Raw genomic sequence first — 19,754 nt, forward strand, 5'->3', positions numbered from 1 at the left:
CATCTATTGCACGAAAGGCACAGATTTGTTTTTATGTAACTATCAATTTAATGAAGAAGTAGTTATACAACGTCGTAAACGAAGGGAAATTCTTGGAAAAGACATCATCTGGAATTGTATAATACCGATAAAGCTTATCACTTATCATTCTTTGTCGAAGTTTGTGACAATACCTTATACATACTTTCTATACCAAATACCTGAATTGTTAGAACTATTTGGAATTAATTTTGCAACTTCTATCAATACGTTCAATCTAATTTGTTTTGTTAGGACTCAGAGATACGAAAACATGGGTCCTATTCGGAACGACAATACATATGAAGAATTGTCTGTGTGATGATCTACCTAGACAACTAGACAAACAAAACAGTCTTTATTTTTGCAAGCTTCTACAGTTTTGTATTTACTGATTGTTTATTTTGTATGTGTAAAAATTGATTGATTAAAACGTTATAGCCAATATTCAATGTCATGTTAATTTTAGTTTCTCTTCCTTACTGGCAATATTCCAACATATTCAGCCTATGTAGTATACATTTCACAGACTGTCTGTAACTGTCGTGTATGTGATTTGTACACTGACTTCCTTGATATGATTGGTGCTGCTGACGGTGTAGAGCGTGCTTATCCTTCCGAAGCATCTGATGTCAATTACAGTTTTTTGTGGGAATTCATATATAAGAAGTTCAGACTTTTTTTGTATTTCTTATCTTGAGGTATTGCATATAATTGTCTTTAAATCTGTTGCTTACACTGTGTTTGTAGATATTTTATGTTTTCAGTATTCACGTGTTGGCAATGTTTTTGCATTCTGATGTCTTTAAATTGCTCTTCTGTATTTAATCTTCGGTATATTGTTTAAAGACATTTTGTAGTAGTGCTTAAATGCGCTTTCAATGTTTGAACATCTTGATTGTTAACAACAAAACTAATGGCAGTGCAATATTCAAAAATTGCTACAGAAAAGGCTGTAAACCGGAAACAAATTTATATATGGCCGAACTATTAACGTAATAACAAAGAAATGAAAAGCACACAATATCGAATAACTGGTTAGTCGATCATTTTCAACCACACGACAATTAGTTTTAATCAGTTGTAAAATGGTTAAGTGACTAAACATGCATGATAGAAAAAGAAACCATACGTCAAATATCAATTTTACACGAACTGAAGTACGAAACTTCTGTAATAGTTTAATACTACGGGTTGCATAAATCTAAAACCAGACAAACTGTGAATCCCCTTGCTTCAAATGTTAAAACAGTCAAACTATATCCGTGCAGAGCCCTGTAATGATAATTACACACCCTCACTATAAAAATGACTCCCAGACTTCCTTAAAAATTTCATCTAAATCTCTTATGCAATCCCTTTAAACTTTAAATTGAAATTTTTACCTTTGAAGTGCTCTGATAATACTTATATTTCTATGCACATCTACATTTTATTATATCTGACCCCCCCTCCAAGTTTCCTAAATAAACATTGTAAAAAAAATAGAAAAAAATTGTATAATAATAAGGAAAGTAAATATTCTGTGGCACTAGTTCTTGTCACCTTTAAGACGTCATAATGGTGCCTCGGCTTTACTTCATTAAAAAAGAACTGCTGAGATTGCAATTTGTTTTTTGTTTTTGTTTTTGTTTTTCTCCACACCCAAGAAAAAAATTATTTTTGCATATTTTAGAAATGACTATATTTATGGAGTTGTTTCTTATGTGTTGACATCTTTTCTTAGCTAGAAATGACCGGAAAATACTAAAAAAAAGTACAAAATTAACAGAATATTAGAATTTTGGTAAACTTCAAGCAGTCATGCTGTCTTCTTAATGCAAGAGTCCTCTTAAGCCCTTATGTTTGCTTCTTTTAAAGGAATCAAGTCCCAAATTCACATTTATGACTGTCAACACTTGTTTATTAATTTTCAGTTGTACATTAGGCCAATAATAGCCTTCTTCTCATTTTACTATAAGATCTTAAGCAGAATTAGACGTGTTACTTTATGAAGTTTTAAGATGTTAAAGTAACATTGTCTCCCGTAAGAGTCCTCTTACAGTTATAATATGCCTTCACGTATATTTGAATATAATACCACCATTACCATAACACTTTATCAAAAGCTCTAGTACCGTCAAGAAGTTCCACTTACGAGATTTTAAAATGTTAAACACTTCAATTTGACTATGTTATTTTAGAGTCCTCGGACGGTTATAATATGCTTTGATGCATTCCTTCAAATAATGGCTAACCTTCCTGTATGATTTTATTGTAATAGTGAAGGAAGTTTTAAACGAGTTAGACTTACAAGATTTTCGAAGAAACCTACAGCCAAACAGGGTTATTCCTACATTCCAACTCCCAAACTTTGTTACATGGGTATGAAAACGTTGTTTTTTTATTGCTTGGGGGGCACTGTTTCATATGTTTGAAGTAACCTGACAAAAAAACTTAAATGCAAGATACATGCGACAAAATGACGATACATAATATAACATTATAAGTGTTAAATACAAAAACGATTAGTTTGCGTATCATGACATTATTAATTAACTATAATCCGAATCCAGTTGGGAGTTAATAAATGCATATGAATTCTTTACAAAAAGTAATCATATTGATATTTCAGAACTAAAGGACTTATTAATAAATGTATCTTATTTAAGATATGAAGGTAATAAAAATGGCCTAATTGTTTTCAATGCATCTAATTTAGCTGTATAAAACTATGATATCCAATAATTTGTTAAAGTGATATGTAATGTTTTAGTTTTGATGACCTTAATGACAAGAAAACAAAACACAGCAGAACTAAATCAACGAGTAATGTAACTTAAGAGGTATCTATTGAAGACAAAAATGTCTCATAAACAAGTTAAGCACACTAACAATGTTAAACAAACAGATTTCTTATAATTGTTTTTTTTATTTGTCACAATACGAAATCAAATTTAGTACGTGAATTTATGCGGAATACAACTTTCGTCCATGCCTAGATGATTTTATTAAGATTTTATTGAATCGATAAAAAGGACTCATTTTCAAATAAATGTCAGTGTATAAAGTTGACAAGGTAAATGTAATATAAAAAAGTGTATATATCCCGATATAGTCAAACCTATCAGTGATTAAAATGCTTTATCAGAGAAAAATTTGCGAAAATAAGCAATGACTTGTTCTTATGTGAATTTATTACCAAACAACATAAAATGATATATTACGATATTGCACAATCAGATCTTTAGCAAAGTACAACAAAATAATATCATGGTGCTACATTTTCTGTCATAGGATACCCAGTGTCTCTGAAAAAAAAATTAAAATGCAGTTTTAAAAATGGAAAAAAAGCAAACAATGTTAATCTAGGAGGTATTCGCTGCATAGTTTTATTTTTTTACTGGACCAAAACCAGATAGATTTTTCCTTATTCCTAATAGAACTGGGCAAAGGAAAAGTTTACAAAATGTTTGATAAGTTTAATTTTCATCCTCAAAACTTTTAATAAAAAAGAAACTTGTCGACACAAAAATTGCTAATGTACCATTTTGAACAATTTTTAAATTATTTATTGTCTTGTGTTAAAATGAAAATTATCAATTGAAAACATTTTTTTTTTTTTTTTAAAAAGATATATTTCATAAGCCTCACTGTCAGGTAACATGATTATCAGGGGAAAACAGTTAATGAAACCAAGGCATGTATGTCATCAAGTTATTTACTTTAGTTATCTTTTGAGTTATTAACTTACCGTACAATTAATCTTGATTCGTCTGTAAACAAATAACAATAGTTAATTAAATAACGTCATTGAACAAATTTCACAGAAAAATCTGCACATTATCAATTTTAAATTTTTGTTCTGAGTATATTACACAACTTCATTCAAATTATTTTAGAACTGCTATGTTACGAATACGCTGTTGTTGTTATTGGTTGTATATCTAAGATGTGCATATAGTAAAGAAGAAGAAACCGTTACCGTACAGGAATATTGTACCAACATTTGATTGGCTGAAGCAAGTCATCATAGTTTTGAAATATATAATGTACCGTGCTTAACCATGTTACATACCCTGATTGATGTGACGGAACCGAGGGCGGAGGACAAACCATGTTAAAACCAATAGAAATATTATCGTGGCAATAACTCCGATACTGATCCCAGCAATATCTCCGGTCGACAGTTCAGACGACGTTGGGGGAGGTTTTTCTGAAAATATTTGGAAACTACCCATAAAAGTATTAATGATTTTTAAGATTGAAGTATTTTAGTACAATATGTATGAAAAAGATTTAAAATAAAATACTGAAGGAATGAATTCTAATTAAAACGACACAATATTATGTATGAATATATGTAAAAGTCATTAATATGGATATTTAAACCAAATAATGTGCGTAAGGCTGTTTACATTTCTATTTGGCAATGTTTTGATTGACATTTTTCAGTTTGTTTTCTACCATGATTTTGTGACTTGTTCCATTTTTGAACAGGTCCAGTCACCTTAGGCTTTCACAAATAGTCATTTGATTTAACTTTTGATCCTAATGAGATAAAACAAGTATGATCAATATTGTCTTTGTATGCAATATACATATACTAGTGTTTTACTCCTTACGATGTAATGAGGATTGGAATAAAAATGTATTTGCAAACATGTGTCATTTTCAATAATGTAATTCTTATATTGCTTTTTACTTTTATGTGAAATCGTCACTTTAGGTCTTGTGTAGCTATTGACTGATTCTGTAGTACCTACAATAAATTATAATATATAAAGGTATATATATCGAACTGCAACAACAAACTCAATTGTAGTGAGAATGCACTAGCACTAAACGATTGAGTTCGGATTTGGGTACATTATAGTCTGTCGATATTATTATGAAAAGATCATCTGAACAAGTCACTTTAGGTCAAATAATCAAATATATCTGTCAGGTATTTCTGGGACTCAATGAAATGTCATTTTTCCTTTATGTGCTATTAAATGACAACACTTGACATTCTGCATCAAATACATGGAATCTTAATTCAAGCATCCCTCGTTTTTATTTTAAATATGACCCTTTATTGTACTTTCTCGGGAAATGTATCATTTGCAATCAGTAACACCTAATATTTGTGAACTAGAAATCTACATTGTCATTTTAATACACCAATACTAACGTCGTGGTAACGATGGTCCTACTGTAGTCAAGTATGACTTCTTAGATGTGACATGTGATGTTGTTGATGGTTTGATAATTGTTGTTTGTTTCTCAGTTGTAGTTGAAGCGGTTGACTCTGCTGTGATTGTGGCAGTATTAGTCGATGGGATATTTTGTATAGACGCTAAAAATAATAAATTACACCATTTAAATCATGATATGAATTACATTAAGTTAAAAAAAAAAGATAACTGCTTATTTTGTAATTATCTGTAGAACAAAACATCTCGAAATATTCATTGATTCATTGAAATTTATAATTCAGTTGAAAGTACTGTTTTTAGCTTTAAATTTATACATTTTGAAAAAAAGTTATCAAAACAATTCATCCGTTGTTATTATATCTTGTACATCGGTATTAGTTCATTTTTACAACATACTAGTTATAGCATTGCAGTGTCCATTATCAACCGTGTATCCATTAGTACAATCACAAATAAATATTTCCTCTCCGCCATCGTCACACTTGGTATGCAGGTCGATACAGACCCCAGTAGAATTATCAGGATAACAAAAATCGCCATAGTGTAGACCTAAGGAATAAAAAAAATACTCCACAGTCCAGGTTTTCAATCTCCGAACAAAAATTTATTCAAGGTACATGTAACAAAATGTATGTTTAATTTTAACGTGAAATCCTTTACAGATGCCATATGCTAGCAATGTTTCGTTCAAGATTTGAAGTGAAAAACCTTGACAGATATTATAAGCACAGTTTGCATGCAACATCGTGCTGCCCATTCATATGTTCTCCTGGTAACATGACGTAAAGTAAGATCACGACAATGAGGGTAAGTCACATGATTAAATCAGCATGATCAGTCATATTTCAGTTTCGATACACTATTGATAAAACTGTATCTGTATCTGCTCATCTGAGTCAGTCAACGGTTTACAAGGGGTTTGTGCTCCTCGAGGTTTAATTAAATTTTAGTTTTGTGTATTGTTATTCGTATGTTGTATTTATTTTTCATGTAGTGTGTGTCCGTGAAATCGCCCTTTTTAAGAAGACATTGTGTCTACTTATTATTTAACAAGGCTTACCTTTATTACACTTGGCATTGGTACACACTAGTCCAGTCACACATGTTATTAAATCTGTACAGTATCCTCCCATACCACTACCTGTAAGTTTAAACATTTTACAACTGTTTGTCTTGCAAAAATAATACATATCTGATTCTAGCTGTAAAAGAAAATACTTATGTGTACACAATTAAATATAAAACAAGTATATATTGTTTAATGCAAAAACATTTCTTCAACGCATAAAATATATCATAAAACTTTGTTAATAAAAACTATAAATATCTAACATAGCCGACTCAATAGATTTCTTAACAGCGATTACCTTTTAAGCATGTGTCATTTTGCTGGTGGTAACCATCCATACAGATACATACATATCCTTTTCCAGAAACGTTTACACAGTGGGACTTGTCTATCGTACAGGCACCGTTAAAACACTGCCCTCCGAGGGGTATCTCTTCAATACAATAAGGTTAACAACAAAATTACATTAATCCGATTTATAATCAAGTCATGTCCGAAATAAATCTGGCAAAATAGATATTACACAACTGGAGCTGCTGGTACCGCAATGGTCCTGACTTACTACAGGCATTTCAAACAAAATGGTGGGTTAAATCTATGTTTTACAGCGCGCTAAACCTCCCTCTTCCATTCCGTGAATATACCAGATTTGATTAAAAAGCATGTGCATGCTATTGTCATAATCGGTAAATCAGCGGTCACGTAAGCACAAAGAAGAATTTACAAAAAAAAAAAAAAAAAAAAAAAACAATCACTACTTCTTGATTTAGAAGAAGCTGAGTATTTGTCAACCAAGGACTAATATTTAAAAGAGTAATCAAGGGAACCAAGGTTATAGCGGTAATCAAAAGAATGTAATCCAGGGACAAAGACCAGACATGGAAAACAGACATACAGAACAAGGAACGTATGAGTTGTGATATGAACACTCCATATGCAGGTGCTGAATGGATGTTGCCACAGATGAAAGGAAAGTTGACAATTTTGAATGAAGTCATCAGGTTTGTCGTAAAGTTTGGTCAATAGTTTTCCTTTACCATCGATTTCTAAGTGTAGGTCAAGATATGAGGCTGACCTTACAGTGTCTGTAGTATCCTTTATCTCAAGTTCTTTTGGGTAGATGCAATGTATCAAATCCCCGAAATTAGGATTGTTTAAAGATAATAAGTCATCCATATAGCGGAAACTGAGATTAAAGGATCTAGCTAAACGATATTCTTTCTTTCGTATCAGATCAACTATAAAGTCAGCCTCATAAGTGTGAAGGAATAGGTCAGCAAGTAGAGGAGCTCAGTTTGTTCCCATTGGAATGCCGTATCCACATATGATTTATGCCACCACAAGAGCAGGTAGTATTGCAACAACCTTGCTGTCCATCCTTCACTGCGGACAATATCTTTGTTAGATTAATAGACATCTCCTTCGTGGTGCAAGATAGAGATCTGCGATATGCCTTTCTGTGTAAAGATTCTTATGATCTTTGTGAATCTAATACAAGTAAGGTAAGTCGATTTTGAAAGAGACATGCAGGAATATTGGTTGTTTATGATTTCATCTTTAACAAATGTAGTAAGTTTGTATGTGGCGTTACCTGGTATGTTACCATCAATGCCAAATTCCTCAACAAGGCAACTGAAGTAATGCGCGTTACAAACAAATACAAAATAATGTCATGTTTAGTTGTAAATTAAAATAAAGAAATACTTATTTCACATCACTCTTGCAAATGCTGCACTAAATTACTTTCCGATTATCAACTTTTTAATTTACATTTTTAGAAATGCAACAGCCTTTGCTATATTTTTTTCTTTTTTATTAACCACTATACCTTTCTTGACTTTTTCTGTGGTTTTGTTTGTTGTACTATTGATGGTACAAAATTAAGTCATAATTTCAAAAGTTATTTAGAGCAGCAAGTTAAAAGATCAAAAGGAGAGAGTTGCACTTCTACAAATATGAATTGAAATTAGTAATGGAAATGATTTTTTTTTTCAGGAATGATGATGATAAAGTTATGCATTGATCTATATTAGAAACTGGTGCATAATATCGAGACTTAACCAAACCTGAATGTAACTTACTATCTGTACAAGTCCCATTCTCAGGGTAAAGCCCGCCAATACATTCACACACATGTGTGAATGTATTACACTCGCTGTCAGGGGTAACACATGGTTCTTTTGCATCGAGCACATAACACGGTTCCCCTAATTGTTGACCTGAAACAATGAATCATTCTATTCAACTGTTGTTTTTTTCACAAATGGTTTTTTTTAGATGGAACAGTACTATTTTTCCCATAGGCGTCAATAGTGAAACATTCACCCCTTAAAAACTATAAACTGACGTCTTCATTTCCCTGACCAAAAATGAAAGCAAAGTCATAGCATAACGTTTACTTTTTTTCTATTTTAAGCAGATGATGTAAATGTTCCCCCATTATCTGCTAAAGGTACTTAATTGTTTTTAAAAATCATATTACTTATATAAAATAGTTTCCAAAATAATAATGCATTTTTTTTTTTTTTTGAAATGTTATAATGCTTGTGTCTAGAACATAAAAAAATGGATATCAGCATAATTTGTGCGGATGTATTTACTGATGTACGGTACACAAAATGCCAGCCTAAAATAATGAGAAATAGCACCGTTCTGTCGATAACAAACCTATAACTTTCCGTAAAATTGTGATGGTTTTTAAGCTACATCATTGTTCATTTTGCAAGATGCATGAACTTATATAAAATGTTTGAATAAGTGTCACAGATTGTTAACATACATTTACCCACATGTACCCTGTAATGAAAGTGTCAAAACTACCTGGTGTTGCTGGTGTTGTTAGTTGTTGTTCTGAAAGCACAAATTAAATCAAATTTAAAAAAAAAAAAAAGGTCCAAAAAGAAGAAGTAAGTGGGCAATACAAAGCCATAAACCCAGGAATAACAACAAACGGTGACATCACACCAGAACTCAAAATAAATGAATGTACAAACAGAAAAGTAAATAGCACAAAGGATTCTAAAAGATGAAAAGAAAGTAATGACTTTATTTGATGAATCGTAGGTAATTTATCCAAAAACTTGCAAAGAAAATGCTAGCTAATACAAAATTCTAAAACGGTGGACGTTTATTGAAATGAACCTAGAAAAAATGTTAAGGATTTATTTAGCAAAAATATAGGAAATGAAATTAGTTCAAAGTGAACGACTTTAGATAAACAGACCCTATAGTGTCACACTTTTTAACTCGCATATTGCAAATCATGGATCGCTGAAATGAATTTTAGTGCTTCAATAAAGGGGTTATATTTTTGTCCCAGTCAAAAAATGAAAAATAATTAAAAAATCAGTTTGGTCCTACCTGTTGTATGACGTTCAGCACTGGTAGTGGTAATTGTTGTCTGGTGCTTTGTAGTGGGAGGGGTACCTAAAAATTGTGTGATTAATACCAATAAGCATATTTATCATAAGTACAAATGATGTTGAGTATGTAGGTAATACAAAACAATTTGGAAACACATTATAAAATGAAAGATAAAAAAGATATCTAGTATATATTAGAAAAATGTAATAAGAAAACCTACAAAACAGAATTTAATACGACCTTGGTTAACGATAGATGGTTTTATAGTAAGCATTATGGGTTTTTTTCAAGCGGTGAATCTTTTACTTTTATAGTCTTCTGATGTGCCAATGTTATGTATCTTTTTTTCAATACATATACAGCAGACGTTTTGAAACTCGATCTACTAAGTAATCTTGCAAGACTCGTCACAGATAAAAGTGCCACGCAGTAAAACTTCTGCTATATTGACAAAATGAATGAATTATGAATTCGTATCTTTAACATCTATTTTATGCCATTGAAACAATGATATTATACTGGAAACTAAACCAAGCATTATACCTTAACACATTTTGTAAGACTTCAAGATTATTAATGATTTGCTATCTAGGTTAGTTGACTCTTCTTGTCTAGTTAAGTCAGTTGGGATTTAGGAATCCTTCGACGGATTTAAGAGCCAAAATATCTGGATCTCCAAATCTCCAACATCTATTTTTTGCATTTTTAGTTCGGCTTTACTTTTCAATACAACTTATTTTCACGTATGCATTGTTCATAAATCTATAATTACTTTTAACACATGTATTATTTTGCTGGACCAATCCATTTACACATGTACACAGCTGTAATCCATCACCTCTATCTATGCAAACTGAGTTAGGGCTGCATACACCGGTAGATCCATCTAAATAACATAGCTGCCCAACCGGTATTACTTTATTAAAGAACATAGCATACATAAAGACTGGTTAATCTAGTTTTGCTTCCAAGTAACGTTTGTATTATTACCTATGTGATACTGCTGCTTCTGAGTTAACTATGTCTTGTTTGAAACACGAAAAGTAACGGTAATGGTTCTTGGAAATATGTTTGAATATTTGATGTTATGTAGAATAATTGTCGACATGTAAGCTACTTTTTAAATAAGAAAATGAGTGTAAGCTACAATAGATAAAAGTTACCAATATCGCATGTTCCGTTAATTAGTTGTAAACCATTCTGACACAAGCACATAAACGTTCCATTACCACTGTCTACACAACTCGTATTTGAATCACATATTCCAGATGAATCGTTGGTAAAACATCCATGACCAGCCGGTATAACTAAAATACGAATAATTTCATAAAGCATGTAAAGAGTATTTTTAATTTATCATTTACAATGGCGTTTATCAAAAACTAGTCTTTTGCGTCTGTTGTCTTAGAGTAATGTCCCTGCATTGAGCGCGGGAGGTCATAGATCTGATCCCACCAAAGACTCCAAACACTATAAAATTGGCAGTCACTGTTTTCGCCAAAGGCAATGACGACTGGTTTGTTTTGTAACAGCATAATGTGACCGAGTGGGTTGGAATGCCTAACTGCGGCTGTGAGCTAGCACAATGGTTGGACTGGGTCTGTATGATTGGTAAATCAGTCTCGTCCTGAAATTCTTCTCTGTCGGTTTAAACAATTATCAATCGATCATCATTTTCCCCTTCCTCAGACAAGTCAATAACTAGGTACGTGTGTTTCTTTCTCCTTGTAATAGAAATGCTCAGTGTAAAAAGAAATATATCTCCGATTTTGATACTACAGTAGTGTATGATGTTTTCTGTTATTGCTCAAAAAAGGCTTACCATGCTTAGTTTTCGTCACTTACAAGATTATTCATATGTGATAAAAACAAATACTCAGAACAATGTATACCTACTGTTAAAACATTTACTGTTACGTTGTGTTAATCCAGTTTTACACATACATCTAAACACACCATGTGTTGTCTGCTTACAATAGGCGTCATCATTACAGTGTCCAGTGTACTGGTCCTGCTGACATGCTTCTCCTAATCCAATTTCTGTAGAGAACAACTTAATATAATGTTTCGTCTTATAGAGGGTGAAATATCGACAATTGGACTGATTATATCTGGTTATTTATATCATGTTAGATTTATCACAGTCAATTGTGCTTGAAATGTAAACTGCCAGTAATTTGAAAATATTCCAATTAATAACTCACTTGGTTCCCTTGATTACTCTTTCACTTAAAGGACCACAAAAAGGATTAATAAATGATGATTTAGAATACTCATGCCTCAGAAAAAACAAATCTCATACTCTTACATATGTATAGATATAAATGAATTAGACGTTATGTGAGTGTTACACAAATACAATAATATTATAGAAAGTACATTAATTCCTTACTTTCAGCACATGTTCCATTCTTATTATGAGAACCAGTAACACACTGACATTTTAAGTGTTCGTTACCATCGTCTTCACAAACTGATCCATATCCACAGCGACCAGTAGAACCATCGTCTTTACAGGCGTCGCCAATACCAATCACTGAATAGATACACATTTATTTTTGGTATACTATTATTCATTTGTCAACAGCTTCATGTATATGTTTAAAGTGGCAATTGCATACTTTGCGAAAAAGCAAAAGTACACACATCGTGGCTTAAATTTATTCGGTACTCTATTTATTCATTTATCGTTAAAATAGTGCACACATTAGAAACAATAGCAAAAATGTGAGCATCCAAAATTATTTGATACCCCTCCCTTTTCTTCTCTGCTATAGGAACTATATGTGTAACCCCATCATATGGAAAATAGGAGGTTACAAATGTATAATGTGATAACAGTTTAGGTTTAATGCCGTTTAGAGGTTTCTGTGGAGTTGCGGATTGGGTACGGACGAAAACAAGGACTTATTGCATATTATAAGTGCATTGTGCTAGAATATAGATTAGTATATAAGAAAACAATTGATTTTATGAATGCAAATAATGAATATATAACTCACACTTTATACAGCTGTTCTTCTCTAGCTCCCAACCCGTTTTACATTGACATATTAGAGTTCCGTTTCCGACGTTGACACATGCAGCACTGTCGTCACAAATACCATTTGATTTGTTTGTGGTGCACAAGCTACCGATGGGCAGTACTTGCAAAATAGAATATAAGAAAAGTAATTACAAAATTTTGTATAGTACTACAAAACACTTGCATCCGAATGATACTTTAAAAGCAACGGAGATAGTTTCAAATTAGCAGACCTCAATATATAAAAATCGGCTCTAATATGTTCAAGAGTAACCAAGGGAACCAAAATAGCGGAAATCAAAATAAAGAAATGCAGGGTCAAAGACCTGACAGTGTAAAACAGGCACACACAACAAAGAACATACAATAACTAAAATAATATGTACAATGCAACAACAATAAATAAACGACTCGGAAATCAGTATGACAAATATGTTTCACGTTGCCCTGATCCGTATTGACATATGAATCAATATAAACAATTTTCCGGTTAATAACATCCCATTTTCGGCAGGGTCCGTTACGGAAAGTCGTATTGGCACGTTTAGTATCCACTTCCTGTATTCGGTTCATCACTTTATACAGACCAAAAACTGAAAGACTTCGTCGGTCATGGATGTTACCGTTGGGACAGGCGGTATTTTGGCATTGACAATAGAAGCAACTGAACCTATTTAGGCACATGTATCAAGTGAGCGTGGAACAAAACAATTGTAATGGACCGTAATACCAATATTAATTTGAAACAATTCTCTCATTAACAAAGTTAACACTTTTAAAGTTAAATAAATAAATGATTTCCACATCAATTTCTTCACAGACATACGACATGTAGACCCGAACAATATTGAGATAAATATACAATGCATGTATTTTCCCGGGAAATTAAACGAACAGTCAGAACGCCAGGATTCCCCGAGCTAATCTGATTGTTTCGGAGCGAATAAAAATAAATATATTGATATTTTCCGCAATGTTCATGTTAAGTTTTTTATCCTGCTAAATAAATATGCGAACTTTGTCCCCAAAAGTTGATTTGTTTTTAGCAATCGCCGCGGTCGTCGAGAGCACTATTTACTTGTTATCTGCTTACGGTTGTTTTTGCTTACAAGAAGACGTTATTATGCAATAGCGGAATAAAGTTGTGTGTTATTCGACACCCTTTGTTTGTGTTGTAGAAAGCTTAGGATAAATACCAATGAGACAGCACCACAAAAATAATTTGAAGTGTACCTTTATATTGCAACCAACAATACAAAAAATGCACAGGGTAATACAGCTTTCCAAATGACCAATATGGATATCTATACTGACTGGTTTGTCATACGAACTGGACATACGGACCAGGTGTACGGACTGCTTTGACTATTTAATAAAGGCGTTACGAAATTGCTTACAGAGAAATTATATTAGGTTAACAGTAATCATAATTGTCAGTTACTCACGTTTGCTTTTGATACATTTTCTTTTTTTCTCGTAGTATCCTTTCACACAAGCGCAGACAGTTTCCTCGTCTTTTTCTATTGTACATCTTGAGCCTGCAGGACAGGCTCCGGATGCTAGGTCAAGCTCACAGGATTCGCCTACATTCAATACTGACAAAAACATATGACAGTATTTTTCTAGAGCAAACAGGTGAAACTAGCTCATTGTTTGACAAATTCAAAAGCAAAGAGGTTTAAACATGTCGATTATAAAGTAAGATTACATACGAAAAATCAACAGAATTAGGAAATACAAATCTAATCAGGAATGAAGACACTTTACATCAAATGAATAAAATTATTATGGTCAACATACCGAAGTTACATTTGAAGTCGACACATTCCAGTCCAGTTTGACAATCTATTGTTTCTTCACAGATCTCACTTGCTCCTGCTTCTACAGTTAAAAAACCTAACTAGTTTCTGTTGTTTCTGGACAAAAAATCTGTTTGATATTTTAAACTAAAGCCCTTTGTAGTCATTGAGGGTCAATAACTTAGGAAGATCAGCCCCACCTCAAGTTTAAGATAAACTTAAATGGTGCATATTGGAATTGAAGTCTAATATCGCCTATCGCTTATCATTGTTTGACTTCAAGACAAAATTGTTGACTGTAATTTGATTACGACCAGAAGTCAAGTTCCACTCCATGTGTATAGTGTCTGTTTATTTCTTAAAAAACTTTTCAGATGAGTTTTTATGTGATAAACGATTACATATGTGAATCACATGATAATTATAGTTTTGCAAGTCAAAATCTACATATTAAAAGCATATGACTATCATATGTTAATTGTACAATGATGATCATATGACTATCATATGTCAATTACCATATAATTATTAAATTATACTGATGAGTTTTTATGTTATAAACGATTACCCTGCTTGTGTTTTGGTCCATATTCCCACTGTTTATTGGGTGTCCGGGTTCCTTTTTTATTCTTAAGTTTTTATCTGTATTCTATTATATAGTTTGTATTAATGGAGGTCGTCTTTTTGTGTTACTTCGTTTAGTCTTTGATCCAAATTTTGTACATACTCCTCATACTTATAATGTTATGTTTTTGCTTTAAATAAAATTGCCGACGTGTACTTGATTATTGAGAATGTCATGAAAAACTGACTACAACATGTCTATTAAAATTGTATTTACGGAAGTGGTAAAGATATTAACATGAAAAAAAGAATGGCATTTCTTTTGCAAAATACACAATCATGAGAATAACTTGTAGTGCAATATGTGACTATAATATGATTTAAGCTTGAAATGATAACCATATACTTCAGTCTACATATATGTATCACATGATAATCATAGTTTTGCAAGCCAAAATCTACATATTGTTATATTTGTGTAATTGATACTGGTTAGTGAAATCAAATCAGTTCAGAGTGGCCTATCATTTCATGATAAGAATGGTAGTTTTGCCACACCCCAACTGCTCATGCATATTCATTATTTGAATTGTAGAAGCACGTGCAGTCTGGGAGATATAAAAAAAAAATTGATATCAATTTTAGGGGGACTCTTCTAAAATCCTTATTATCTTAAGGATTTTAGAGATGTATTTAGTAGTTAATTTTTATAATGTCAGAACCGATGCTATATGTTAGTTAATTGAATACCATATACTATGTCTATGTAGCTACATTTATACCTATTATATAGTTCATAATAGAAAAATAGAGCTCTATCTTGTGTTACTTAATTTTAAACTGAGATTAATTAATTGGATTTCGAAACGTGCAATACGAATCTAAAAATATTAAAAGCATATGACTATTATATGTTAATTAAAAAATTGATTATCATATGACTATCATATGTGAATTGCCATATTATTGTTAAATTATACTCCTATGACTATCGTATGAATCCAGCAATATATGATAACCACGTGTTACAATTTTGGTTGTGTATGTTGACGTTTAATATGGTTTACAATTATATATACTTACTCATTATATATACTTACTCATTTGACATTGGTCAAATTTCATGATAAACCCTTCTTGACAGGAACAGATATATCCAGAGTCCTGGGTGGCATTACATACAGTGTTCATTGAACATACACCCATTGTTAAATTCTTAGGGTCACATTTATCATGTAAGTACAATTCTGAAATAAAAATGTTGGGTTTTTTTTTTTATTTATTCTTGTTCTACAAAGTTTTTATATTCCTATTGCTTTCAAAAGACTAGTTACAAATTAGTTTTTGTTGTATGATAAGGAGATGATATGCGTTATTTGGTTATGATTAACAACAGAATAGCTAATACAATTGAATTAATTTTTATCTTTTTGTTTTTATTTCGAATTGGAATAATTGAATAAATATGAACGTTATATTTCGACAATGATGATCCAATATAATAGACAAATACTGCTGAAAGGATAATTATCAATTTTAGATATACGAAATAAAAATTCGTTCAAAATTAGATATGCTTACCCTTTATACAGGTTCTGTTAACATTTTGGAAGGCACCTTTACATAAACATTTATGAAAGAATGTGTCACAGTATGAGTCAATACAAATATCAACCTTTCCGTCAGAACAATGATCCCCAGGAAAGTGCACTGCAATATGTATACATATGCTGGAACCACTTGTTTTTGCAAGAAATATATACTTACATTGTGTATATTGAATATATATAAGTTACCTTGTTTTATTATTATTATTATTATTATTATTATTATTATTATTATTATTTGAATGTGGTTTGTTATATCCATTGTAATATGGTCATACCACTAAGTAGGTTATGATTTTGAGTTGTTTCATATCGATTTGTGGTTTGTTAACGGATTGTAGAGCATAATGAAAAGTTGTTTCTCTTTATTTTTAATCGAGTTTTTGAGACAGTATAAAAGAGTAATCAATCAAGAGAACCAAGATTATAGCGGACATCAAAAGAACATAATCTACGGACAAAGCTCAAACATGAAAAAAAACAGACACACACAACAAAGAACATAAAACAACAAAACAATACATACAAAGTAACGAAAGTAAATGAGCAATGGACTCCATTAAAAACTGGGAGCATCGACCAGGAAGGGTAAGCGTCCGTTGCATACTCGTTTCATTTCTTGAAATGTTTCAGCGGATTGTGGCAATTTGTTTCTTATCAGGCAGTATCGTAATTATCAAAATCCCATGCGACGTGACCAAAATACTTGCAACAGAACGAAAACACGGATTTTTCGATGGTACATATATTTCTGATATCGTAAGTTTGTCTTTACCCTGTAAACATGTTCCATTTTTCTGTTTAAAACCTTTTTGACAATCACAGGTATATATTCCACCTCCATCGTCTAAGCATACAGCATTTATATCACATACACCAGTCGAATTATCAGCAAAGCACAACTCACCAACGGGTATGACTTAAAAATTAGAACAAATCTCATGATCAGCCATGGTTGCATCAATATTAACAGTATATATTAACACCGAAATAAAACAGCAAAACAAAAAGAGTTTGTCAATATATCAGATAGATGAGTGTGTGGTATTACATTCTTGTAATGGAAGTAAATGAACAAACCTACCTACTATCAATTTAATACAATACAAATGGGAATACATCTCAATGACAAATGCGCCTACTATGTATATCAGAAAAATAGGTTGCCAGCATATACATTAGGCATTAAGTAAAACAAAGATCAATCAGAGCAATTATAATACACTTAAAAAGTGGTAGAATGTTTAAAAGTCAACATGATTGTCTGTTTCTTTCCCCGTTTGTCCGTCAACCTCAGAGCGGATTAATCCTGTCAATGATTTGATATTTCTATATTGCGCAACTTCCCCTCGATCCCTGTCTCAGATGATAAAGCCTTATAAGAAGGTTATGCCTCATACGTTGATGTTGATGAAAAAATATTACTATTGACGAATATTGATGATAATCAAATTCATGGGTAAGATAAGTGTACATATGGTAACCTGTCTCATTTCTTGTCGATGGATTTTTAAGAAATTTTAGGAGAAAGTTTTGCATTTGATGAAACGGTGCATTGAGAAAGATAATTATTTTCGGATAGCTACGAGGGGAAACAATCCAAGCTTGAAATATCATTTGCTTTAGTTCTTGCAAAGTGGATAGTATCATTTTTGCAAACTTGCTCGTTTACATTTATATATGGGTCCGTGTCTCGCTTCATGTGGACGTTTCCTACATCAACTATGTTATTCGGCTAAAATTTGATTCCTTTAAAAACAGTCAATATAACGCATCTTAATTGTATTTCCAGTTCATTGAAAGATAAACCATTTATACTCAACATGTTTTGGAAAACTACTGATTCAATTTGCATGTTAAAGAAATTGTGCTGTAGTTGAAGAAGTGGAGACTTAAGGGGAAGATTGGGCGGTGCAACAGTACACACAACAAATACGTAAATTATAAGAAAAGGTTGTTTAAAAAGTGACATAACCACCCAAAATGATCGGTCAATGAATGTAGTAAACTGAAGGAATCTTCGACAGATGAATAATAAATAGTTGAATTTATTAGTTCTGCATCTGTGGTTACATAGTTCGGCGTTGTTGAGAGTATAAACTTATGACAGTCCGCATAAAAAGGAATCTTCGTTAAAGACGGGCAATTCGAAATACACGTTTATATGTAAAAAGAAATCATTTTTGCGATAGCTGAACCTTTCACTTCCACAGTTTATTAATAATAGAGTATTACTAAATAAAATGTGAGTGGTAGGAAAGGTCAAAATATGTGACAGGAAAGTAAACTATTTGTTTGTTTACCTTGGGTAGCAAAACTCTGCAAATGTTGAAAAACAAAACTGAAATCGATTATGCCTTTTTGGTCCAAGTGTTCACAGTAAAAAAAAAACTTGTCAAAATAAAAATGAGACACAATCTTATTGTCTCAGATAAACTACTTAAACTGTTCTATGGTGTAATTTGTATTCATTAAATTTAAGATAAGATGTACAGATATAAACTACTATCAACTTCCTGCATGATACCAAAGTCATAAAGCAGTTTTAAAGGATCAATGATCCACGTGTTTATATCAATTTCATAAATCACTTTTGTGTATATTATATTAACTTTTTAAACTTACCATTTTTGAAAGAAAGTGTCTGAAATATCAGTCAAATTCTTAAGAATGAATATTTGATGTCAATTAAACACTTACCCTGACAATAATAATTGAAAATGTATTTATAACTACTAGTTGAAGTTGTGTGTAGTAAACCATGTCTCCTTTCCTATTAAGATTACAAATAAATAAACAACTTTATCAACTATATATCTGTAAATCTCAATGATTATTGATAAAACTAGTGCTCATATTAAGTGAAGTTATAAAACTAGCTAACAATGTAACAATTCTTCCATAGTACACTGGTTGTGTATATGTTGATTATTTTGGTGTGGGAGACAAACCCTTCGTGAATTACTGGTCAAGCACGCCACTATTATTCAAACAATTTATTACCATGTGTAATACATAACAGGCTTGTAGTATAGACAAGTGACCACATTCTTTGTTGAACCTTTTATTGGGGTTGTTTTAGTAGTACTGCATAAAGTTTAAAAAAAGTATATTTTATACGTGTATTTT

General features: G+C 31.9%; 1 protein-coding gene across 7 annotated transcripts; it reads right to left on the minus strand.

The window, feature by feature from the left end:
• Nucleotides 1-3,176: 3,176 nt before the first annotated feature.
• On the minus strand, nt 3,177-19,461 carry LOC148615304 (uncharacterized). 7 transcript variants are annotated; one of them, XM_088590154.1, is made up of 23 exons: nt 19,326-19,416; nt 18,929-18,944; nt 17,401-17,544; nt 16,600-16,728; nt 16,119-16,265; nt 14,456-14,536; nt 14,101-14,250; nt 12,633-12,776; nt 12,023-12,166; nt 11,527-11,670; nt 10,794-10,937; nt 10,403-10,516; nt 9,628-9,693; nt 9,088-9,117; nt 8,349-8,486; nt 6,566-6,700; nt 6,259-6,339; nt 5,595-5,747; nt 5,174-5,338; nt 4,703-4,759; nt 4,076-4,213; nt 3,752-3,773; nt 3,177-3,308 (listed from the first exon to the last, which is right to left on the minus strand). In XM_088590154.1, exons 1-23 carry the CDS (start codon nt 19,386-19,388, stop codon nt 3,269-3,271), a joined length of 2,445 nt encoding a protein of 814 aa, XP_088446280.1. In that variant the 5' UTR covers nt 19,389-19,416; the 3' UTR covers nt 3,177-3,268. The 7 variants fall into 7 exon arrangements, with proteins under 7 accessions (XP_088446280.1, XP_088446279.1, XP_088446283.1 ...); XM_088590153.1 differs by having other exon boundaries at nt 10,403-10,546; nt 19,326-19,415; XM_088590157.1 differs by lacking the exon at nt 10,403-10,516.
• Nucleotides 19,462-19,754: the final 293 nt, after the last annotated feature.

Source organism: Perna viridis, chromosome 6, assembly GCF_037379345.1.
Source record: "Perna viridis isolate PV_CMFRI_1.1 ecotype Kerala chromosome 6, ASM3737934v1, whole genome shotgun sequence".
NCBI classification, from domain to species: Eukaryota; Metazoa; Mollusca; class Bivalvia; order Mytilida; family Mytilidae; genus Perna; species Perna viridis.